Source organism: Musca autumnalis, unplaced genomic scaffold, assembly GCF_047663935.1.
Source record: "Musca autumnalis isolate F117 unplaced genomic scaffold, ASM4766393v1 scaffold_3, whole genome shotgun sequence".
NCBI lineage: Eukaryota > Metazoa > Arthropoda > Insecta > Diptera > Muscidae > Musca > Musca autumnalis.
Genome location: NW_027411866.1, coordinates 254846310 through 254873183, shown reverse-complemented (window position 1 = coordinate 254873183; position 26874 = coordinate 254846310). Strand labels below are relative to the sequence as shown.

The window sequence follows — 26874 nt, the reverse complement described above, 5'->3', positions numbered from 1 at the left end:
CGAGTATCTCAGCTTTGGTTGGAAACGTTTCAACAATGAAGACATTTTGAGCTTTAAAATGTTCCCAATTGTGTTACCAAAATTGGGGAAATGCTTGTGATGTTGAACAAGTAAAAAAAGTGTCAGTCGGCTTTGCCGACAGATATATACCCTCAGCCAATGAGAAGTGAAACTTTCATCTACGGGCAGATCGAATGTATTTAAGGTCTCTTCAGAATTTTGTGGCCCTTTTTGGACATTTGAACTTGCCGAGGAATTAAATGCACTTAGACACAAATTTGAACTTTTATGGGGGAGGTACCCTTAGGTAGGACCGATATGGGCCATTTTAGAAGTTAAACTAAATTTTGACAAAATATTGGGAGATCCAAAGTTTGGACCAAATTGGTTGCCCCATTCAAGTGATATCGTCCTAGCATTTTAGTGAAATTTTTTAAATATTGGAGAAAAGTACCGGAAGTTGTGGACCGGTATTGCCCCATGAAATGGATATAATATAACGAAGACCAAATGTTGGACCAAATCGATTGAACAGTTCGAGAGTTATCGTGCTCTCCGACCGCCACATATGGTGACATAGGGGTTTTTTACACTTTTCGGGCTGTTTTCCCAAGAAATATGGACTTGCCCCTGAAAAACTTTTACCGTCGTAATGGAGGTAGCGAATGCAAATCCCTTCAACAAAAATCAAAGTGATTCCAGAGCAGGTCTTAAAGTCAACTTAGCCGAAATTTTGTGAGAGAGGTACCAGAAGCAGTAGACAAATATAGTCCATATTCGAAACTGATCTATATCTGGTAGATATATTAGGATGTGCAAAGTATGGATTACATCGGTCACTCCCTTCAAGAGTTATCGCGCGCACAATTTTTCCAAACATTTTTGAACTTTTGTGAGGGAGGTACCTGAAGGAGTGGACCGATATGGCTTATCTTTGAATTTAAACTATGTTTGGACAAAATATTACGAAGGCCAAATTTTGGACCGAATCGACAGATCCGTTCGAGAATTATTATGCGTTGCAACACACGGCGTCATAGGGCCTTTTTGCAACTTTTAGGCTATTTTCTCAGGAAGTATGGACTTGCCCCCATACATATGGACTTGTACCGTCGTATGGGGGGCAGTAAATACAAGTTGTTGCAATAAAAATCAAAGCTATTCGAGAGCAGGTGCTAATCTGAACTTATCCGAAATTTTGAGTGGGAGGTACCCGAAGGGGTGAACCGATTGAGTCCATATTGGAACCTCATCTAAGTCCGGTAGAAATTTCACGATGTGCAAAGTATTGTTGAAATCGGTTACTTCCTTCAAGAGTTATCGTGCGCACAAATTTGCCGAACATTTCCGAACTTTTGTGGGGGAAGTACCGGAAGGAGTGGACCGATATATCCCAACTTCGAACTTAAACTAAGTTTGGACAAAGTATTACGAAAGCCAAATTTTGGTCCGAATCGGTTAATCCGTTCGAGAGTTATCGTGCGCACCAGCCAGCCAGCCAGACAGACGGACGGACATGGCTAAATCAACTCCAAATTGTCTGAAACACGTCCAAACATACTTGGGGTCTAAAACCATTATTTCGATGAGGCACATTTTGCCCGTATGAAAGTGTATATACCCTCGTTAGCATAAATGCTGAGGGTATAAAAAGACGCTGGGATATCCCAATTTCCAATTTATGGAATTTTATTTCCATCTAAGATATTTCTGTTTCTGTTGGACATATTCCAAGCAGAGAGCTTGATATGAACTAAACCATCTGAGCCTTAAATTAATGCGGTAGTGGTGTAGGGTATCACATGGTCGGTTCGGGCACAACTATGCCCTCTTTTTGATTAGTAGTAACATACATAATGCGATAGTCATAACCATAAGAAACCAATTGGGTTTTGGTTGTCTATGGTTATGGCTATGTCACGTCTAATTCTACCTTAACTTGGACAGTTTCCTCTTTTTCCACCTTTACCATTAAAAAATAAATAAACAGACCTATTGTTGACAACAGGCAACATGGTTTCTCTGCCTGCTGTTTGTTTTATCGATGACTCTTCTCACAACACGACCACTAAATAGTGGTCGTTTCCTATCTCTGGTCCACACTTTTCTCTTGTATCTCGACATCTCTGTAATTACTTGCAAATTATAATGTTGTCTATTATTGACCTTTCATTTCATTAACGGTTCGTTCGTCTCTGGTGAATCATCTGACATTTTATTTTACAATCTATTGCTGGTTCTCTAAAAATATCCCATCTTCACATTTCGTCATTTCCGAATACTGTGATGTATTGTGTTTGGGGGCTTTCTATAAATGAGTCGTTCCATATACAGCTTTGTGGTTTATTACCCCCCCCTCTGACGGACACATTCACACTTATGTATTGTGACGTATAGCTGCCGCTGCTGCTGTGGACACAAAACAAACAGCGGAGAACGAACGAATGAACGTTTAAAATGCTTTTCATCTTAAAAAACAGAATGTTTGGAGGTGAGAGCATACGAACGGAATCACTCTTTGCCAAAGCTTTGATGGAGAAAGATGTAAATAAATAATAAATAAATAAATTCCAATTCAAACTAAAACGATCTCCAACAAACCAAAAGCTATTGCAAATTTAATTTCAAATAAGAAAGAAAAAACCAACAAGAAGAACTGAAAGAAAATAATCCAACGAAGGTCCACTTGAAACATAACGTAACTGCCGAATATAGAAGAACTGCAATGATTAGAGATCGTTTGGAGCAACTCAAACAGGTGGGTAATGGATCTAGTGGTATCTGAAAAACTTCTAATAAAGTGTTTTTCTTTCTTTTGAAGGAATCAAAATTGCTGCATGCCTCATCATCATCGGATTCATTGTGTATTATAACTGATAATGACATTGTGGGCTATATTAGCCATGAAAAAACTAATGGCAAAGAACCTCTGCCCACAGATGCAGAAGGGCAAAAATTGATGGAGGAGGAGGGGGAGGTGAAAGAGGAAGATGAAGAAAAAGAATTTGTCATTGTGCCACACAAACCTGCAATTGAAGCCCTTTTAAAAGTGGTGAGTTTGAGTGATGAGAACTAACGCCCAAGAAACGATTGGAAGCAAGAATTTCATTCAAGAATTGCTGTGAAACAATGTTTAGAATTCAAAGTTTTAAAGCAATTTCCATAGTTGCCATAAGAGAAACAAAAAGTAAAAAATCTAAGTAGACAACTTATTTTTATACGTTTATTCCCACAAGTCTTGAAGTTACCGCAAACCATTAAAAATACGCCTTAAATTAAAATCTATGAAAACAAACCCATGCTGATATAATCGCATGTCACAAATGACATAAGACTCCAGTCGTACATGGGCTAAATATGTATATAGGATTGTATTTGTAGTCAAGGCCTATACAAGGTGGGCCAAGTTAGAGAATCGTACTAGTTACTGATTGTTGTGTTTGTTGCCAAAATTTGTCAAAATGTTATGCCAAGTGGCCGTCCTTGTGTCGGTCTTGTCAAATACTATTTCTACAATTATAACTGTTGCTCTGTTCCAGAACCTGCAAGAAGCTACTATTTTTCCTTCATGTTATCGAAAAAAATAGTAAAAATTAGTAGATTCTTGCAGTACCGGAACAGACCACATTTTTTCCTTTATAAATATGAAAAAGTTTTAAATGTTTTTGGGGCTGCAATATCGACGCCTCCAAACAATAGTATGCTAAGTCGACTTAGCATGTTTTCAAGTTCTTTACATTTTTATATTAAACGTCCTTTAACTTAAATTCTGTCAAATTTTGGTAATGATCGGACAATCCGAACAGAAGTTATAAACAAATATTTACTTAGCATAGTAATGGAGGTCAAAGAAATTTCCAAACTTTTAGAGCTTGTCCTGCAAAACTCGCTTTTCAGAATTAGCATATTATTATTTGGAGGTGCTCAAGTTATTTCAATCGACAGGTTGTCGAGCACCCCGAGAGTGACAGGGCGAAGAGAAGAGTATTACGTCGCATCAGATCTCTTCCTGCGGAGAAGGAACCACCACAGTTTACATCGATGATGTTGCCAATGCCACCAGGAACGCTAAATCATCCAAAGCGTTGGGCCCTGATGGAATCTCCATGGTAATGCTGAATCAGCTGGATGAGCCGGGAGTGGAGTATCGCACTAAAGTTCTCAACTTGTTCCCGAAGTCTGGAAAATGGGCAGGGTGGTCCCATTACGGAAGCCCGGCAAGGATGCCAGCAAAAGTGAATCGTACAGGCCGATTTGGCTTTTGTTTGAGGACATTGAGCAGACAACCCTCCGGCCAAGCTTGAAACGTTGGATAGTCAATTATATGTGTGGACGCCAGTCGTACGTGGAATTCAGGAACAAGAAGTCCAAACACCATAGAGTGAAACAGGGAGTTCCCCAAGGTGGGGTGATATCTCCGGAACTGTTTAACCTCTACCTCTCCTGTATTCCGCCCCCTCCAGACGGCATCGAGATCGTAACGTATGCGGATGATTGCACGATCCTGGCGTCGGGTACCTATCCTGATGACATCTGTAAGAGACTGAACAACTATTTAACCGATCTTACCACCTTTTCCATTAGAGGAATATACAGATTTCCGCCACAAAATCAACAGCCACTCCGTTCACCTCATGGACAGCGCAGTTTGGAAGAGAACTGAATGCCGTGTTCGACGGTAGCAGAATTCCGACCACAAACTGTCCCAAAATTTTATGGGTCACATTCGATACTACTTTCACGTAGTACGCGCAAGCCACAGCTATCTGCGACAAACTGAAAAGTAGGAACAATGTCCTCAAGTCCCTAGCCGGCAGCACTTGGGGTGCAGATAAAGAAACCTTGTTGACCACATATAACGCGATAGGTCGGTCTATGGTATTCATTCAGGCAGATCAGGAAGGATATCCATGATCTAGAGGGAGAGGTCCAACGATACAGGAGAGAACCCCTAGATCAACAAGCATATCAAGCAGGTTTAAATAGTATTCACACGGATGCAGTTGCCAAGGCCTTAAGCAATTATAGTGAGAATAAAGTCCTCGAAATACATCCCCCATCTATTGCAGCTGAGGAGCGTCAGCTGCCACGACAAACTATAGTAGTTCTGGCTCAACTACGATCGGGATATTGCAGTCGACTAAATTCTTATTGGGCGGAAATCGACCGCGCCGTGCAAGACATCTGACCAGTATGTGGCATGGGCCGGCACGACACAAAACACCTGTTCAACTGCCCAGCTAAACGTACTCATCTAACTGCAGTGGATCTGTGGTTACATCCTATCGAAGCAGCCACTTTCCTGGAACTGGAGATAGACCCAGAGCCAGATTGAACAGATGAACGAACATACAAACATAATAACAAACACTGTTACAACAAAAACAACAAAATTTGGCCTTAGTAATATTTGGTTCAAACATAGTTTAAGTTTGAAGATAAGCCATATCGATCCACTCCTTCAGGTACCTCCCCCACAAAAGTTCAAAAATGTTCGGAAAATTTGTTCATACGGTAACTCTTGAAAGGAGTGGCCAATTTGGTCCATACTTTACACATCCTAATATATCTACTAGATATAGATCAGGTTGAAATATGGCCTATATTTGTCCACTCCATCCGGTACCTCCCACACAAAATTTGGGATAAGATCACTTTAAGACCTGCTATCGAATCACTTTGATTTTTTTTGAAGCAACTTGCATTCTCTGCCTCAATTACTATGGTAAACGTTTTTTTCAGGGGCATGTCCCCCTATGCCACCCCTGTGGCTGGAGATCCACTTCCATAATGGTCAATGTAGATCCATTCCTTTTAGTATCTCCTCCGCACAACTTTTGATCTCTAATCCTAATATACATTTTTGTCTGTTCAAAATCCCAAAATTTTTAAAAACCCCTAAATACATACGTTGTTTTGAAAAAATTGTTTCAATATATACAGGCTGAGGGTATATCTCTGTCGGCAAAGCCGACTGATACTTTTTTACTTGTTTATCCAAATTTAGTTTAAGATAAGTTCGAAGATAGACCATGACGCTCCACTCCTTCGTCCCGGTCCACACTAGAGTGATTTCATTGAAAAAATTTCATGAAATTATGCGTCTCTACATCAACTTCCATAGTAGAGTAAAATCGCTGCAGTGAGGAATTCGATTTAAGAACGCCTAATTTCATGAAATTTTTTTTAATAAAATTCACGCTAGTGTGGACCGGGACTTCGGATACATCCCCCACAAAAGTTGAACAAATGGTGCGACAGTGTGCAAGGTAATATTACTTCCAGGCATAGATCAGGTTTGAATTGTGGACTAAATCGGTACACTCCTTCTTGTACTTCCCACACAAAATTTGAAAAAAATATTTTTTAACAGCTCGTCACTAATAGTTTTAAGGGTCCTGTTACGAATGTGCAAGTCCATACTTCCTGAGATAGTGGCCGAAAAGCACCAAAAAAGCCAGCACCAGCACCATTTGGTCCAAATATTGTACATCGTATTATTTCTAAAATACTCGGATTATATCCTAATCGGAGCACTCTTTCGGGTATCTCCCAAACAATGTTTGGTAAGAGTGCAGTTTAAAGAAAATCACCGGAGGGATTTTTGAATAAATCGCGGTCGCTTGGATCCTAAAAAATCTGTTTAATTGCAATCGGCAGGGTAAAGAACTTTAAATATATCGGATTTAATATCAATGGGCAGTGTGATTGTTCAAAGGAGACTTGAAGCCACATCGAATATGGCGGGACCATATATTTTTTCTTTCGGCATTTAAACAGAGACGATCTAAAGAGGTCGGTAGATTTTAAAATTAATATGCATAATAAAAGAAAGAGTTTTTTCGAGCTTGAGGTCTTTTTGTAATTTTTTTCCTTTATTTTCCAATATTTCGGAATTCCTTGAATTCCATCTTCAGGGATTTTTATTGCATGTGTAAATAATATGAATAATAAAAACTTAAAAACAAATACACAGGTAGCCGCATCGGCAATTGTTGGAAACATAAGATGTCAAAATTTGACATCAATTCAATGCAATTGACACATTATATTACCATCATCACAATGTGTCAATTGCATTGAATTGATGTCAAATTTTGACATCTTATGTTTCCAACAATTGCCGATGCGGCTACCTGTGTATTTGTTTTTAAGTTTTTATTATTCATATTATTTACACATGCAATAAAAATCCCTGAAGATGGAATTCAAGGAATTCCGAAATATTGGAAAATAAAGGAAAAAAATTACAAAAAGACCTCAAGCTCGAAAAAACTCTTTCTTTTATTAAACATCAAAAGGTCGAAGAAAAACAACAATAACAATTAATATGCATATTCATATGTACATTAGGGTTATGACTTTTCGCAAAAAAAAAAAAACAATAACAACGTTTTCAACAATTAAAAAACACCTCAAAGAATAATGACCCATTAAAAGAAGGAATTCCCTCCAACAGCACCAAAAGATGAACAAAGAATATATAAACAATTCATTGTAAACAAAAAAAAATAAACAACAATATTTACCGGCAATCACAATATTTATATTGGCATGTCGATAAAGGTTTCCTCTCAATCATTGCCACATAACATTTTTGATTGAATCATCATTTGATGGTTTTGGAAAACAAAACCTACAACAATATTTTACAAACAAACAAAAAAATAGTTACAAATTGAAACCAAAAATCATTGTTGATAAACTTGTTTCCATCCAAGTCTAAGCCCTCCCTATATGGCATTTCCTGAGTGTTAAAAACATCTCAATTTGGTTGCTTCATATTAGTTGAGTTCAATTGATTTGCTTTATTTTCTCATATTCGTAGGGGAAGTACATTTTGGGATAAACAATGCATTTGTGAAATGCTTTATACGAAGTGCATTATGGGATCCTAACTGCATACAGTTATACATATGTATGTATGTACTCATATAGGCAGTTACATGTTGTGAAATACGAAAGCAAGTGCAAAGTATTGTGTTTAATTCTCAGACAATTATCATAATTTTGTATGGTGAGAATGCACATACATTTAAAGGCGCACAGTGTTTGGAAAAATGGAATCTATATATTTGACTTAAAAGCGTGTACTTTTTAACTAATTTTTTTCAAACACCATTTGACAAAACTGCGTGGATTTTTAAAATTTTTTTTATCAACCACCATTTGACCAAAGAGCGTGGATTTTTAAAGTATTTTTCACCAAAAAGCATGAATTTTTTAAGTAAATTTTTTCAACCACTGTTTGACAAACAAGCGTGGATTTTTTTAAGTAAATTTTTTCAACCACCATTTGACCAAAAAGCGTGTATTTTTTAATTAATTTTTTCAACCACCATTTACCAAAAAGCGTGGATTTTTAAGCAATTTTGTTCAAACACCATTTAACCAAAAAGCGTGGATTTTTTAAGTAATTTTTGCCAACCACCATTTGACCAAAAAGCGTGGATTTTTTAAGTAATTTTTGCCAACCACCATTAGACCAAAAAGCGTGGATTTTTTAAGTAATTTTTGCCAACTACCATTTGACCAAAAAGCGTGGATTTTTTAAGTAATTTTTGCCAACCACCATTTGACCAAAAAGCGTGGATTTTTTAAGTAATTTTTGCCAACCACCATTTGACCAAAAAGCGTGGATTTTTTAAGTACTTTTGCCAACCACCATTTGACCAAAAACCGTGGATTTTTTAAGTAATTTTTGCCAACCACCATTTGACCAAAGCGTGGATTTTTTTAAGTAAATTTTTTCAACCATTTGACCAAAAAGCGTTGATTTTTTAAGTAATTTTTTCAACCACCATTTGACCAAAAAGCGTGGATTTTTTAAATAATTTTTTTCAACCACCATTTGACCAAAAAGCGTGGATTTTTTAAATAATTTTTTTCAACCACCATTTGACCAAAAAGCGTGGATTTTTTAAATAATTTTTTTCAACCACCATTTGACCAAAAGGCATGGATTTTTTAAATAATTTTTTTCAACCACCATTTGACCAAAAAGCGTGGATTTTTTAAATAATTTTTTTCAACCACCATTTGACCAAAAGCGTGGATTTTTTAAATAATTTTTTTTCAACCACCATTTGACCAAAAAGCGTGGATTTTTTAAATAATTTTTTTTCAACCACCATTTGACCAAAAAGCGTGGATTTTTTAATTATTTTTTTTTTCAACCACCATTTGACCAAAAAGCGTTGATTTTTTAAGTAATTTTTTCAACCACCATTTGACCAAAAAGCGTGGATTTTTTAAGTAATTTTTTCAACCACCATTTGACCAAAAAGCGTGGATTTTTTAAATAATTTTTTTCAACCACCATTTGACCAAAAAGCGTGGATTTTTAAATTATTTTTTTTTTTTTTCAACCACCATTTGACCAAAAAGCGTGGATTTTTTAAATAATTTTTTTCAACCACCATTTGACCAAAAAGCGTGGTTTTTTTAAATAATTTTTTTCAACCACCATTTGACCAAAAAGCGTGGATTTTTTAAATAATTTTTTTCAACCACCATTTGACCAAAAAGCGTTGATTTTTTAAGTAATTTTTTCAACCACCATTTGACCAAAAAGCGTGGATTTTTTAAATGATTTTTTTCAACCACCATTTGACCAAAAAGCGTTGATTTTTTAAGTAATTTTTTCAACCACCATTTGACCAAAAAGCGTGGATTTTTTAAATAATTTTTTTCAACCACCATTTGACCAAAAAGCGTGGATTTTTTAAATAATTTTTTTCAACCACCATTTGACCAAAAAGCGTGGATTTTTTAAATAATTTTTTTCAACCACCATTTGACCAAAAAGCGTGGATTTTTTAAATAATTTTTTTCAACCACCATTTGACCAAAAAGCGTGGATTTTTTAATTATTTTTTTTCAACCACCATTTGACCAGAAAGCGTGGATTTTTTAAATAATTTTTTTCAACCACCATTTGACCAAAAAGCGTGGATTTTTTAAATAATTTTTTTCAACCACCATTTGACCAAAAAGCGTGGATTTTTTAAATAATTTTTTTCAACCACCATTTGACCAAAAAGCGTGGATTTTTTAATTATTTTTTTTTTTCAACCACCATTTGACCAAAAAGCGTGGATTTTTTAAATAATTTTTTTCAACCACCATTTGACCAAAAAGCGTGGATTTTTTAAATAATTTTTTTCAACCACCATTTCACCAGAAAGCGTGGATTTTTTAATTATTTTTTTTCAACCACCATTTGACAAAAAGCGTGGATTTTTTAATTATTTTTTTTCAACCACCATTTGACCAAAAAGCGTGGATTTTTTAAATAATTTTTTTCAACCACCATTTGACCAAAAAGCGTGGATTTTTTAAATAATTTTTTTCAACCACCATTTGACCAAAAAGCGTTGATTTTTAAATAATTTTTTTCAACCACCATTTGACCAGAAAGCGTGGATTTTTTAAATAATTTTTTTCAACCACCATTTGACCAAAAAGCGTGGATTTTTTAAATAATTTTTTTCAACCACCATTTGACCAAAAAGCGTGGATTTTTTAAATAATTTTTTTCAACCATCATTTGACCAAAAAGCGTGGATTTTTTAATTATTTTTTTTCAACCACCATTTGACCAAAAAGCGTGGATTTTTTAAATAATTTTTTTCAACCACCATTTGACCAAAAAGCGTGGATTTTTTAAATAATTTTTTTCAACCACCATTTGACCAAAAAGCGTGGATTTTTTAAATAATTTTTTTCAACCACCATTTGACCAAAAAGCGTGGATTTTTTAAATAATTTTTTTCAACCACCATTTGACCAAAAAGCGTGGATTTTTTAAATAATTTTTTTCAACCACCATTTGACCAAAAAGCGTGGATTTTTTAAATAATTTTTTTCAACCACCATTTGACCTAAAAACGTTGATTTTTAAGTAAATTTTTTCAACCACCATTTGACCAAAAAGCGTGGATTTTTTAAGTAATTTTTTTCAAACACCATTTGACCAAAAGGCGTGGATTTTTTAAGTAAATTTTTTCAAACACCATTTGACCAAAAGGCGTGGATTTTTTAAGTAAATTTTTTCAAACACCATTTGACCAAAAAGCGTGGATTTTTTAAGTAAATTTTTTCAACCACCATTTGACCAAAAAGCGTGGATTTTTTAAGTAAACTTTTTCAACCACCATTTGACCAAAAAGCGTGGATTTTTTAAGTAAATTTTTTCAACCACCATTTGACCAAAAAGCGTGGATTTTTTAAGTACATTTTTTCAACCACCATTTGACCAAAAAGCGTGGATTTTTTAAGTAAATTTTTTCATCGACCATTTATCCAAGAAGCGTGGATTTTTTAAATAATTTTTTTCAACCACCATTTGACCAAAAAGCGTGGATTTTTTAAATAATTTTTTTCAACCACCATTTGACCAAAAAGCGTGGATTTTTTAAATAATTTTTTTCAACCACCATTTGACCAAAAAGCGTGGATTTTTTAAATAATTTTTTTGAACCACCATTTGACCAAAAAGCGTGGATTTTTTAAATAATTTTTTTCAACCACCATTTGACCAAAAAGCGTGGATTTTTTAAATAATTTTTTTCAACCACCATTTGACCAAAAAGCGTGGATTTTTTAAATAATTTTTTTCAACCACCATTTGACCAAAAAGCGTGGATTTTTTAAATAATTTTTTTCAACCACCATTTGACCAAAAAGCGTGGATTTTTTAAATAATTTTTTTCAACCACCATTTGACCAAAAAGCGTGGATTTTTTAAATAATTTTTTTCAACCACCATTTGACCAAAAAGCGTGGATTTTTTAAATAATTTTTTTCAACCACCATTTGACCAAAAAGCGTGGATTTTTTAAATAATTTTTTTCAACCACCATTTGACCAAAAAGCGTGGATTTTTTAAATAATTTTTTTCAACCATCATTTGACCAAAAAGCGTGGATTTTTTAATTATTTTTTTTCAACCACCATTTGACCAAAAAGCGTGGATTTTTTAAATAATTTTTTTCAACCACCATTTGACCAAAAAGCGTGGATTTTTTAAATAATTTTTTTCAACCACCATTTGACCAAAAAGCGTGGATTTTTTAAATAATTTTTTTCAACCACCATTTGACCAAAAAGCGTGGATTTTTTAAATAATTTTTTTCAACCACCATTTGACCAAAAAGCGTGGATTTTTTAAATAATTTTTTTCAACCACCATTTGACCAAAAAGCGTGGATTTTTTAAATAATTTTTTTCAACCACCATTTGACCTAAAAACGTTGATTTTTAAGTAAATTTTTTCAACCACCATTTGACCAAAAAGCGTGGATTTTTTAAGTAATTTTTTTCAAACACCATTTGACCAAAAGGCGTGGATTTTTTAAGTAAATTTTTTCAAACACCATTTGACCAAAAGGCGTGGATTTTTTAAGTAAATTTTTTCAAACACCATTTGACCAAAAAGCGTGGATTTTTTAAGTAAATTTTTTCAACCACCATTTGACCAAAAAGCGTGGATTTTTTAAGTAAACTTTTTCAACCACCATTTGACCAAAAAGCGTGGATTTTTTAAGTAAATTTTTTCAACCACCATTTGACCAAAAAGCGTGGATTTTTTAAGTACATTTTTTCAACCACCATTTGACCAAAAAGCGTGGATTTTTTAAGTAAATTTTTTCATCGACCATTTATCCAAGAAGCGTGGATTTTTTAAATAATTTTTTTCAACCACCATTTGACCAAAAAGCGTGGATTTTTTAAATAATTTTTTTCAACCACCATTTGACCAAAAAGCGTGGATTTTTTAAATAATTTTTTTCAACCACCATTTGACCAAAAAGCGTGGATTTTTTAAATAATTTTTTTGAACCACCATTTGACCAAAAAGCGTGGATTTTTTAAATAATTTTTTTCAACCACCATTTGACCAAAAAGCGTGGATTTTTTAAATAATTTTTTTCAACCACCATTTGACCAAAAAGCGTGGATTTTTTAAATAATTTTTTTCAACCACCATTTGACCAAAAAGCGTGGATTTTTTAAATAATTTTTTTCAACCACCATTTGACCAAAAAGCGTGGATTTTTTAAATAATTTTTTTCAACCACCATTTGACCAAAAAGCGTGGATTTTTTAAATAATTTTTTTCAACCACCATTTGACCAAAAAGCGTGGATTTTTTAAATAATTTTTTTCAACCACCATTTGACCAAAAAGCGTGGATTTTTAAGCACATTTTTTCAACCACCATTTGACCAAAAAGCCTGGATTTTTTAAGCACATTTTTTCAGCCACCATTTGACCAAAAAGCATGGATTTTTTAAGTAAATTTTTTCAACCACCATTTGACCAAAAAGCGTGGATTTTTTAAGCACCTTTTTTCAACCACCATTTGACCAAAAAGCCTGGATTTTTTAAGTAAATTTTTTCAACCACCATTTGACCAAAAAGCGTGGATTTTTTAAGTAATTTTTTTCAACCACCATTTTACCAAAAAGCGTGGATTTTTTAAGTAATTTTTTTCAACCACCATTTGACCAAAAAGCGTGGATTTTTTAAGTAATTTTTTTCAACCACCATTTGACCAAAAAGCGTGGATTTTTTAAGTAATTTTTTTCAACCACCATTTGACCAAAAAGCGTGGATTTTTTAAGTAAATTTTTTCAACCACCATTTGACCAAAAAGCGTGGATTTTTTAAGTAATTTTTTTCAACCACCATTTGACCAAAAAGCGTGGATTTTTTAAGTAATTTTTTTCAACCACCATTTGACCAAAAAGCGTGGATTTTTTAAGTAATTTTTTTCAACCACCATTTGACCAAAAAGCGTGGATTTTTTAAGCACATTTTTTCAACCACCATTTGACCAAAAAGCGTGGATTTTTTAAGCACATTTTTTCAACCACCATTTGACCAAAAAGCGTGGATTTTTTAAATAATTTTTTTCAACCACCATTTGACCAAAAAGCGTGGATTTTTTAAATAATTTTTTTCAACCACCATTTGACCAAAAAGCGTGGATTTTTTAAATAATTTTTTTCAACCACCATTTGACCAAAAAGCGTGGATTTTTTAAATAATTTTTTTCAACCACCATTTGACCAAAAAGCGTGGATTTTTTAAATAATTTTTTTCAACCACCATTTGACCAAAAAGCGTGGATTTTTTAAATAATTTTTTTCAACCACCATTTGACCAAAAAGCGTGGATTTTTAAGCACATTTTTTCAACCACCATTTGACCAAAAAGCCTGGATTTTTTAAGCACATTTTTTCAGCCACCATTTGACCAAAAAGCATGGATTTTTTAAGTAAATTTTTTCAACCACCATTTGACCAAAAAGCGTGGATTTTTTAAGCACCTTTTTTCAACCACCATTTGACCAAAAAGCCTGGATTTTTTAAGTAAATTTTTTCAACCACCATTTGACCAAAAAGCGTGGATTTTTTAAGTAATTTTTTTCAACCACCATTTTACCAAAAAGCGTGGATTTTTTAAGTAATTTTTTTCAACCACCATTTGACCAAAAAGCGTGGATTTTTTAAGTAATTTTTTTCAACCACCATTTGACCAAAAAGCGTGGATTTTTTAAGTAATTTTTTTCAACCACCATTTGACCAAAAAGCGTGGATTTTTTAAGTAAATTTTTTCAACCACCATTTGACCAAAAAGCGTGGATTTTTTAAGTAATTTTTTTCAACCACCATTTGACCAAAAAGCGTGGATTTTTTAAGTAATTTTTTTCAACCACCATTTGACCAAAAAGCGTGGATTTTTTAAGTAATTTTTTTCAACCACCATTTGACCAAAAAGCGTGGATTTTTTAAGCACATTTTTTCAACCACCATTTGACCAAAAAGCGTGGATTTTTTAAGCACATTTTTTCAACCACCATTTGACCAAAAAGCGTGGATTTTTTAAGTAATTTTTTCAACCACCATTTGACCAAAAAGCGTGGATTTTTTAAGCACATTTTTTCAACCACCATTTGACCAAAAAGCGTTTATTTTTTAAGTAAATTTTTTCAACCACCATTTGACCAAAAAAGCGTGGATTTTTTAAGTAATTTTTTTCAACCACCATTTGACCAAAAAGCGTGGATTTTTTAAGTAAATTTTTTCAACCACCATTTGACCAAAAAGCGTGGATTTTTTAAGTAATTTTTTCAACCACCATTTGACCAAAAAGCGTGGATTTTTTAAGCACATTTTTTCAACCACCATTTGACCAAAAAGCGTGGATTTTTTAAGCACATTTTTTCAACCACCATTTGACCAAAAAGCGTGGATTTTTTAAGCACATTTTTTCAACCACCATTTGACCAAAAAGCGTGGATTTTTTAAGCACATTTTTTCAACCACCATTTGACCAAAAAGCGAGGATTTTTTAAGTAAATTTTTTCAACCACCATTTGACCAAAAAGCGTGGATTTTTTAAGTAATTTTTTTCAACCACCATTTGACCAAAAAGCGTGGATTTTTTAAGTAATTTTTTTCAACCACCATTTGACCAAAAAGCGTGGATTTTTTAAGTAAATTTGTTCAACCACCATTTGACCAAAAAACGTGGATTTTTTAAGTAAATTTTTTCAACCACCATTTGACCAAAAAGCGTGGATTTTTTAAGTAAATTTTTTCAACCACCATTTGACCAAAAAGCGTGGATTTTTTAAGTAATTTTTTTCAACCACCATTTGACCAAAAAGCGTGGATTTTTTAAGTAAATTTTTTCAACCACCATTTGACCAAAAAGCGTGGATTTTTTAAGTAATTTTTTTCAACCACCATTTGACCAAAAAGCGTGGATTTTTTAAGTAAATTTTTTCAGCCACCATTTGACCAAAAAGCGTGGATTTTTTAAGTAAATTTTTTCAACCACCATTTGACCAAAAAGCGTGGATTTTTTAAGTAAATTTTTTCAACCACCATTTGACCAAAAAGCGTGGATTTTTTAAGTAAATTTTTTCAACCACCATTTGACCAAAAAGCGTGGATTTTTTAAGTAAATTTTTTCAACCACCATTTGACCAAAAAGCGTGGATTTTTTAAGTAAATTTTTTCAACCACCATTTGACCAAAAAGCGTGGATTTTTTAAGTAAATTTTTTCAACCACCATTTGACCAAAAAGCGTGGATTTTTTAAGTAAATTTTTTCAACCACCATTTGACCAAAAAGCGTGGATTTTTTAAGTAAATTTTTTCAACCACCATTTGACCAAAAAGCGTGGATTTTTTAAGTAAATTTTTTCAACCACCATTTGACCAAAAAGCGTGGATTTTTTAAGTAAATTTTTTCAACCACCATTTGACCAAAAAGCGTGGATTTTTTAAGTAAATGTTTTCAACCACCATTTGACCAAAAAGCGTGGATTTTTTAAGTAAATTTTTTCAACCACCATTTGACCAAAAAGCGTGGATTTTTTAAGTAAATTTTTTCAACCACCATTTGACCAAAAAGCGTGGATTTTTTAAGTAAATTTTTTCAACCACCATTTGACCAAAAAGCGTGGATTTTTTAAGTAAATTTTTTCAACCACCATTTGACCAAAAAGCGTGGATTTTTTAAGTAAATTTTTTCATGTCTTTTCCTTTCTTCCAGTACTCCCAAATCCGCGAAGAACTTGCTGTGATATGCAACAATTTGGATAATATGAGAGATATGGTTACCGCCAAAAATGCCAAAAATTTTAATGGTAAGAACTTCTAAAATCAAACGTATGCCTCACTCTTTAAAACATCTTCTTTATTTAGAAAAAGATTTCTATAGTTTACGGCAAAGCAATATTCTCACCGGAGGTAATATTATGAATAAATTTCAAATACTCGAAACGAATCTACCACCTCCGGACGATTTTACAACACTGGCCCGAATGAAACGTATACTCTATTATGGATTATTTCAAAAGTATGTTGACACATGGACGGAAATGGAAGAATTTCTGCAGGATCATGAAACAAATTTAAAGAATAAATTAAAAACCCAATCGAAAATATGTAAGTCCATAGTAAAAATGGACACTTGACACGATCGTGATACTAAACAAACACTAAGCACTTTAGCGACGACTTAGTATTATACACTTTCGTGTTTGTTTAGTGTCACGAATCGTGTCACGCGCCCCTCTCTAGTCCATACACATATGTCCATACATTCTTATTTTATCCATCTTATCATGAATTATCTATTTATTTTTTGTTACAATTTTAGTAAACATTGAATTGGATGAAGAAGAAATCGAAACATTGGTTAACCACAGAGAAACAAATTTATATTCATGCAATGTAGGTAGAAATGAAAACCATGCCTAGCAAAATTATTCTCTGGCTCATTGCATTATCGTTTTGAACTAACTTTAGATTTTAGAAGACACCGAACATGCTCGTAGAACTCTAGATGCCTTGACTGCCCGTTTAAGTGATCTAAAGAAGTTGGAAAAATCTATCGAAGAAGTGCATGCTGTGTTTATCCAACTGCAAACGCTGGTGGCGGAACAGGTAAGAAGATGAAGTATATGTTGCATACTTATGTATAAATATATATCTTTGTTAATTAGGGCATGGTAATTCAAAGCATAGAAAAACATTATCTGGATGCTCGAGATTATGTGGAACAAGCAGCTGAGGAAATAAAACAAGCTGAAATTTTACAAAAGAAACGCATCAAAGTAAGTCGAAATAAAATAAATATCACTCGCCCATATCAATTACATTGGTATCAACAAATACCCTATCGCCCATACACAATAGGAGGATTGGTAACTTTTACAATCTTATATAGGCTCTGTTCCAGAACCTGCAAGAGTCAACTATTTTTGACCATTTCACAATTTTCTTCCGTATAAATCAGTCAAAAAATTTAAAAATAGTAGATTTTGCAGGTTCTGGAACACAGCATTAGTACCTGGAATTCTCCATTAGTTTTCTCGAATTCTATACTTCCCAAGATAAAGCTAACATAACTGAAAACCTCACCCTATATTTCGATATTGAATTACATTTGGTATTAATTATTTCATATTGAAACCCCCGGAACAATGGCATATAATCGACAGGTCAAAAGACACGCATATATCAATCCCACGGCGACGGGTTCTTCGATACCGGATTGACCTGAAACCAAGTAACAACCGTGTTCCGGCCAGCGGCTGCCACCTCAGTGTACATATGTTTGTATTTGTATCGTTTTTTCTGTTTTGGTAGCAGCATATCCCGTAATGCCTGCCTGGATTCTTTTGGTCCCTGCCGGGACGGAGGAAAATTATGGACCAATATATTTTTGGTCTGTTTGTCACATCCGCATGTTCACTCAAACCCAAACCTCGTTGAGATGCAATATATGGCGGGAGTGGGTGTATGGGTGGTTGTTCTGGAATTGTCCATGCGAGGTACTACGACAGGGATCAGATTACGTAAGATTACACGACTCCCCCACAGGCCGCCAACAGCAGCCGCACACGCAGCAACAGCCGTTGTTGTTCCATTCGCTGAATGTCATGTTTTTTGTAATTCAATTACAATGGGCTCCGAGGTAAGATCGAGGAAAAAGTGGACTTCATGAGTCGGAAAAGTATCATGGTCGCGGTGGTGCAGGAAACCAAGCTCAACAACAACTACAGCTTACAACGTTGTGATGGTTGCAACGTACTGAGAAAGGATGGCACCAAAGGTGGAAATAAGGGATTAGTTTTTCTATTCCACCAGTCTGTTCAATACAGACCTTTCTCGCTTGAGCCTAGTTCTAATGACCCATACATGGAATGTATGGGGGTAGCAGTCAGGTGTGGAACTGCTGGAGTAGAGTTGCTGAAGTTATAGACCCAACATCAGCACGCTTTTGGAGGGTCATAACAGTCTGGCCTTGGGGGACTATAATGCTTATCATGAGTTGTGGCATTCGATCCGCGGAAACGACCAGAGGGGTACAGCGCTGGATGAGCAGATTGATAGCTCTATGTTTTACACGGTCAATAAGGACGCCCCTACCAGAATTAGCGGAGAGTGTCACAGTTCGCCAGACATAACCAACCGGTTGTCACCTGGTCTGACAAATGACGTCACATGGCATCATCATCTGAAGAGTTGCACCTTTGAGGCAGGAATAAGTGAATTTTGGCCAACGGTTAAATAATACTCGAACCCTGGAAAGAAGAAAAATTGGACCTCAGTCACGTTTGTCGACGTTACGCCGACTGACCCGAAGAGTTGCGCAAGTTACTTCAATCGACAGTTTGTCGAGCACCTCGAGAGAGACAGGGCGAAGAGAAGAGTACTTTGTCGCATTAGATCTCTTCCTACCGAGGATGTACCACCACAATTTTCAATGGATGATGTTTCATTAGGAACGCTAAATCATCCAAATCGTTTGGACCTGATTCCAGTTCCGTAAGCACCACAGCACGACAACCAAGCTGCACGCCATCTCCACACATATTTAGTACAGCCAAGTTTGAAACGTTGGATAATCACTCGTCAGTCGTACGTGGAATTCAGGAACAAGAAGTCCAAGACCCGTAGAATGATAAAGGGAGTTCCCCAACTGTTTAAACTCTACCTCTCCTGTATTCCGACCCCTTCAGCGGCATTGAGATCCTAACGTATGTAGATGATTGTACGGCGTCGGGTTAGTAACCCTTCCCTAAAAAAAGCAGCCTACTATGAAAAAACTAAAGAAAAGAAAAACAAATCCCTCAAACGTTGACGACCCCCGCAAACGTTTTAAGGACCATGATCTGCGAATCTGCACCTGAAATGTTCGCACTCTTTATAGAGAAAGTGCAGTTTACGCATTGGCAGATGTACTTGAAAAGTACAAGGCCTACATTACTTCCATACAGGAAATACGATGGAGCAGGAAAGGCTCACAACAACACCAAAAGGTGCCGCACTGTATTATAGCTGCCATGACACAAAGCATGAGTTTGGTTGCGCATTTGTAGTTGGTCGGAGGTTAACACATCTGGTCTCCAACTTCACCCCAGTGAATGAAAGACTCGCTGCAATTCGATTAAAAGCAAAATTTTTCAACATCAGCTTTTTTTGCCCTCATGCTCCCACTGAAGACAAGGACGAACACACCAAAGATATATTTTACGAGCGCTTAGAAGAAACTTATGACCGTTGCCCTGCCCATGACATTAAAATTATTCTAAGCGATTTTAATGCCAAAATTAGAAAGGAGAATATCTTTGGCCCAACAGTCGGGAAATTCAGTCTCCACAGGTAAACATCTGACAATGGTATGAGACTGATAGACTTTGCAGCTGCAAGAAACACGGTAGTTAGCAGTACCAGATTTAAGCATCTCGATATCCATAAGGGCACCTGGCTGTCGGCAGTTCAAAGAACAAGAAATCAAATTGATCACGTTGTGATAGATGGAAGGCATGCATCAAGCGTGTTGGATGTACGATCGTTCCGAGGTGCAAACATAGACTCGGACCACTACCTTGTTGCAACAAAGGTACGTACCAGATTAAACGTAGCAAACAAAGTGCGAACAGACACAACACGGAAGTTGGACATCGGTAAGCTGCAATCACAACAGATAGTCACAGCATATTCCACTGAAATTGCCCAACTGCCTAATCAAAGCACTCCTCGTCCCGATAACATATCAGGACAATGGCAAAACATTGCCCACTCCATGCAAACAGCAGCAAAATCCATACTTGGATACCATAGACCTCCACCAAGGAATCCATGGTATGACCAGGAGTGTCGTCCTGCTACCGAAGAGTAAAATGCGGCATATAGGGCTACTCTACAATCAGTAGCAACGCGTAGCGCACGTGAGAGTTATCGGGAGAAAATGAGAGAGGAGAAACGTCTTTTCCGCAGGAAAAAGAGAGAAATGGAAAGACGGGAGTGTGAAAAAAATCGAGATGTACAGGAGCCAGAATGAAGTCCAAAAATTCTACCAAAGCGTGAAGCATCAAACTGATGGCTTTGGTACAGGCACCTCCTCTTGTAGAGACCAGCAAGGTAATTTGGTAACTGATACATATAGTGTGCTCAGGATATGGAAAGAACATTTTTCAAAACTGTTGGTATCCAATAGCAGCGAAGACGACGAAGATACCACAGACCCAATCGCAGAACATGGAATTGAATATATACCGCCCAGCCAAGATGAGGTAAAGACAGCAATAAACCGGCTGAAGAATAATAAGGCAGCATGAGCCGATGGCTTACCAGCCGAGCTGTTCAAAACCGGAGGCGACACGCTGATAAGGTGTATTCATCAGCTAGTTAGCACCATCTGGCAGGAAGAACGAGTACCCGACAATTGGAACCCGAGTATTCTGTGCCCCGTCCACAAGAAGTGAGATAAGACTGTATGCTCTAACTATAGGGGCATAAGTCTACTCCCTATTGCCTACAAGATCGTGTCAGGGATATTGTGCGAACGCCTAAAGCCTATGGTCAACGAGATAATTGGACCATACCAATGCGGCTTTGGACCTGGCAAGTCCACCATTAACCAGATCGCACATCGACACCTACCACCTTTTTATCGATTATAAAGGAGACTTCGACAGCCCACTACGTTCAAAGGTTTTCCAAGCCATGTCTGAATTTGGTATCCCCGCAAAGCTCATTCGGCTTTGTAAAATGACTTTAACTGACAGGAGATTCTCTCCGAAGAGTTTTGTACCAAAAGAGGTTTCAGGCAAGGAGACAGCCTTTCGTGTGATCTTTTCAACATCCTGCTAGAAAAGGTTATACGAGAGGCAAACGTCAAAAGAAGTGGCACAATCTACACCAATAGCCACATGTTACTTGCTTACGCTGATATAGACATCATGGGACGATCAGTAAAAGAAGTAACCGATAACTTTATGAAGGTCGAAGGAGAATCTGCTAAAGTGGGTCTGGCGGTAAACGGCGAGAAGACCAAGCTGATGGTGTCGACGCGCAATGCTTCCATTGAGATCGGACCAACTGTTGGAGTTGGTTCCTATAATTTTGAGGTAGTAAATGACTTCGTATACCTCGGCACCGCCGTAAACAAAACAAACGACATCAGTTGTGAAATAAAATTAAAAATTGTATTGGCCAACAGATGCTACTTTGGCTCAAGTAAGCACTTTAAAAACAAAGCCACAACTCGTCAAACAAAAATAACGCTTTACAAAACACTGATACTACCCGTGCTGATGTATGGTTCCGAAGCCTGGGTACTTGCGCAAGCAAGTGTTTGAGAGAAAAATTCTTCGAAAGATCTACGGACCGATCTGCGTTGACGGTGAATATCGACGTCGTATGAACCACGAGCTGTATCTGCTATACAACGACATCAATATAGTTAAACGTATGGAGATGCAGCGATTGCTTTGGCTAGGCCATATAATAAGAATGAGCGATGATGAGCCCGCTAAAAAGGCGTTTAAATTCGAGCCACATGGCGGTGCACCCAGAATTGGCAGGCCAAAGAATAGATGGCGCAAACAAGTGGATGAAGAGATGACAAGGCGCGGTATTCCAAAAAGCGAAGCACGAGGTGGGGTGGGAAGAGAGTTGAGTGTCGTGATCGACGGTAGCAGAATTCCGACCACAAACTACCCCAAAATTCTAGGGGTCACATTCGACTATCTATGACCGAGATGTAGGAACATCTACCCCAACTAACCCAAACCACAACTACCCCAACTATCCTAAAATTCTAGGGATCACATTCGACTATCTATGACTGAGATGTAGGAACAAGGTTCTCAAGTCGTAAGCTATGCGGCGCCAGTATGGTCCGCGAATATAACTGCAACGCGATGGAAAAATATTCAAACATGTCAGAATATCGCCCGGAGATCTGCAACAGGGTGCCTCCTCAAGTCTTCAGTGGACCATACATACCCTACATGATGACATAAACAAATATTGTGGGAATGTGGTCCTCGGAAAACAATCCCCCTCATACGCAGCTGAAAAGCGTCATCTCCCACGACGAACCAGAGTAGTTTTGGCTCAACCACGCTCGGTATGGTGCAGCTGAGCCGTGCAAAACATCTGCCCAGCATGTGGCCCGCACGATTCACTACACACCTGCTCAACTTCCCTGTCAAACCTACTCAAATAACTCCAGTAGACCTGTGATTACATCCCATCGAAGCAGCCACATTCCAAGAACTGGATATAGACCCAGAGCCAGATTAATCAGACAATCAATTTACAAACATAAAATAAAAACACTGTTACAACAACATACATAAGGTTATATGATCATAACATATATCGTCGGTGTCATACTTAAGGGTTCCATACGCCATTTGCCAGTTTTGAGATAATCGCATTTTAATGTTTTGCGCCACAACTGCGTGGAGCTGACTAAAGAAAATATTTATAATTTTGACTTGCGGAACATGTGTTGGAATTTAAAAGTTAAACCCCCATTATTATAAGTATTATTTTGTTATAGTTTGGATTTACCTTTCCGGTAAACTTAATGTTAAAAGTGATGATTGAATTTCAAGGAGGAGCATCTTGGCATTAACTTTCAATGTAAACATTATATTTTTAATGCCTCCAAATTGGTTTATTTTGCGTTTTCAAATCCATCAGATAGTAAAAGAACACATGCAATAATGGCCCATAGAGAATTAAAAAAAGGTTTTTTGTCGATTTGTTCTATATCTACACTTATGACACAAATATTGTACACTATATGGAACAAAGTGACAAAATTTTTTTTCCATCTCTGCCTCAATAAGTTCTGATTTTTGAAAAGTGTTTAAACTTGTAAGTTTTTAAAATATTAATTTCATAACTGAAAAATGTTTAAGCTTTTGCGTTGAAGGGTGGATATCTCGGAAACTAGAGCAGATAGGAAAAAGCTGAAAGAGCATACCGGAAAACCCTAGAAACCACCTATATTTCAAAAAATCAAAAATGGCGTATGGAGCACTTTAGCATGACACCGACGATATGTCTATAATGCAGTTTGTCTACAGATCAAACATTTTTAAATGCAGAATCTATCTAATTTTTCATCGACATTTATCACAAATCATTTATAATTATTTACATATGTATTTATTTCAAAATACATACATATAATCTGTGGTTGATGGGTATTTGTTGGTAACTCCTCCTCATATTGAACATTTGTATCTATTTCTTCCTTATCCTCCAATAACAACTGAAATACTAATCAAAACTCCCTTCTTCCCTTTTCAGAAAAAGTTTATCCTCATTGTAATGTCATTAATTATATTATTTATTGTTATTTTATTAGTTTTTCTTGTATAAGTTGAAGTTCATGTACAAAATACAAACATTCTGTCATTCTGTAGTCGATATATAATTTATATATGTATGTATATTATCATAGTTTTTAAATAAATAAAAGTAAGTTTTATAGTAAAAAAAGTATTTAGAAAAGAATACAAACGATATTTTTATATTTTCACGAAATATGTATTTTTGTAGTTTTGGCACATCCTGCTTATTTTCAAGCGGAAAAAGAAGCACATTCCTAAGGAGACAGTAGATGGTGAATGTCCCAATGTTATGGAGGAAGTAATCTAAAGAGAGAGGTAATTTTTGCTTAAAATGTGGGAAATTAATTACTAATTATAAAATATTTTTTTTACAGATCACTTTATTAAACGAGGGTTCTCAGTTTATAACTCGGCAACAGCATTTTTTTGTATTAATTGTTAATAAGAAGATAGGTTTTTGTCGTATTTTACTAAACGAAACTTTCTATGTTAAAACCTCGACAAAGACACAATTTCAAAAAATCGGAAAATAAAAACAACCCAGCAAAAATACTCATTACAAATTGACCTACTAACTAATTATTTTGACAAGGGCTTGTCACTAGATATCAGTAGTTATTTTTTCGTCACTAAAAAGTAGATAAATAAGTAGTTATGACTTGAAGTAACCGGAGAGTAACTACTTACTTGTCCACCTTTTAGTGGCCCTTGTTAAAAGTAATAAGTTAATGGGTCAATTTGAATTGAGTATTTTTGCTGGAAATAATAATAAAAACATTTTTATTTTATTTTTTAACACATTTGTTCAGAATTCGATTTTCCGTGCCAAAACCCCAACGATTTTTAATTATACCCTCCACCAGAATATTGCCCCCATTTCGACTAAAATTCGTCGGTATAGGTCCACGTTTCGATATAGCCCACTTAGAACGGTACCTCCCGATTTTCGTAAAACTGAAGGTTGTGACGTCAATATCCCACCGAAATGACTGAAATTCGTTATATAGTCTTCCAAGGGGTTATAAAATATTTCAGAAGAGTATTATCAATATATACATATCCACGTCTTCCTATACCCCCATAGAAGCGTACTACTTGATTTTCGGTATTTTTTAAGTTTTAGCTACATTCTCTTACCGAAATATAGGAAATTTGGTATTTGTCTTCTTTGAGTCTTAAAACTTCCCGCCAGAAATTTGTCGGTATAAATCGACGTTTTGAAATAGCCCCCATAGAACGTTGTTTCTATATTTTTAACCCTAAATGCCTCGGGACACAGAAACCAGTCTTTTCGCAATATTCACCCATATATGTTATAATACGATGATAAAATTATTGAGAAACAAACGGTTATGTCATTTTGGTTACGTCGTGTGCCACTATATTTTGTTTTCAATTAAATATCAGCTTACAGTGAGTTCAAAAAATTTTCAAAATTTGCGAAAACTAAAAACTTTAAAAGCTTTTTGTGTGGAAGCCTTTTTTATGCAATCTTAGATAAAATCTCATCAAAATATCATACAGGGATACGAGGTTGTAAAAAAGTCATAACCCTAATGGGGACTATACCGAACGTGGTCCGATGAGGTTCATGGCAAAGTGGCATCTTAAATATTGCGGAATCTATTGTGAATAATATTTCATATAAAAAACAACTAACAACAACATTTAAAACAGCTTTACGTAACGCTACACAACATTTTAAAATTTCATGATTTTTGGTCAAGTTGGGATACCGTGATATGGGGGTTATATGAAGACGTGGGCCTATACCGACAATTTTCTGTTGGAAAGTTGTATGCCCCCAACAAAAACTAAATACTAAATTTAAGACATTCGGTGGGATATTGGAGCCAAAATCCGAAAATTTGTGGAGGCAGTTCTATGGAGGCTTTATGAAGACGTAGAGCAATACCGACAAATTTCATTTGGAAACTTGTATACCCCCAACGAAGACTTATTAGATAATTTCAGCCGTTTCGATGGGATATTGAGGTAAACAATCTTCAAAATACTCAGATATTTCGGTGTTATAATCAGACTAAAACCTTCAAAGTACCGAAAATCGGATTTACCGTTCTATGGGGGCTATATCAAAACGTTATATCGGTCCACGTTTTGATATAGCCCCCATAGAACGGTCCATTTTGAATACCAAACATACTAGGAGTAAGAGAAACTTCTATACCAAATTACAAATACATATCTACATATCTTAAAAAATGCGAGCTGTATCTTGATTTCAACAAACGGACGGACAGACGGGCTTAACGACCTATGATTTTTGCAAGTGAAAAAGGAAAGCCGAAGACTCGAACCCACACAACCACCACTATGTGACATATTTAGCATTTGGTAAAGGCTCATCAGACATATCGGCTGTGTAGCGGCTGTCGCTGTCAGCTAACTTTTCCTCTTTCAAATGCAATTTGGTTTTTACAAAGATGGATATTTTTCCATTCCTTTGTATGACTTCCATGACAAACGCTTAGCGTAGCCTTTGGAAGTTATGAGTTTTGATATTGTCAAACATATCAAAGGCTTGTGCTAAGTCAAGCGCCTCCATCACTGTTCTCTTACACGGCTTTCTCTGGTTGAGTCCACAACAAATATGTGTTGAGATAGTGTGTAGCGCCGTTGCCGTGCTGTGCTGCTTACGGAATCCGTGCTGATGATCGGCAACTATT

General features: G+C 35.8%; 1 protein-coding gene across 2 annotated transcripts; it reads left to right on the top strand.

Annotated features, from left to right (window-relative positions):
* Positions 1-2176: 2176 nt before the first annotated feature.
* LOC141399385 (syntaxin-4-like) lies at positions 2177-24962 on the top strand. Of its 2 annotated transcripts, XR_012411833.1 has the most exons (10): positions 2177-2758; positions 2822-3052; positions 16573-16666; positions 16725-16967; positions 17182-17255; positions 17331-17468; positions 17528-17638; positions 24144-24314; positions 24396-24502; positions 24562-24962. XR_012411833.1 is itself a non-coding variant. In XM_073978050.1 (9 exons), exons 1-8 carry the CDS (start codon positions 2726-2728, stop codon positions 24492-24494), a joined length of 1023 nt encoding a protein of 340 aa, XP_073834151.1. In that variant the 5' UTR covers positions 2177-2725; the 3' UTR covers positions 24495-24502; positions 24562-24962. The 2 variants fall into 2 exon arrangements, 1 of the variants encoding a protein (XP_073834151.1); XM_073978050.1 differs by lacking the exon at positions 24144-24314.
* The last annotated feature ends 1912 nt before the right edge of the window (positions 24963-26874 follow it).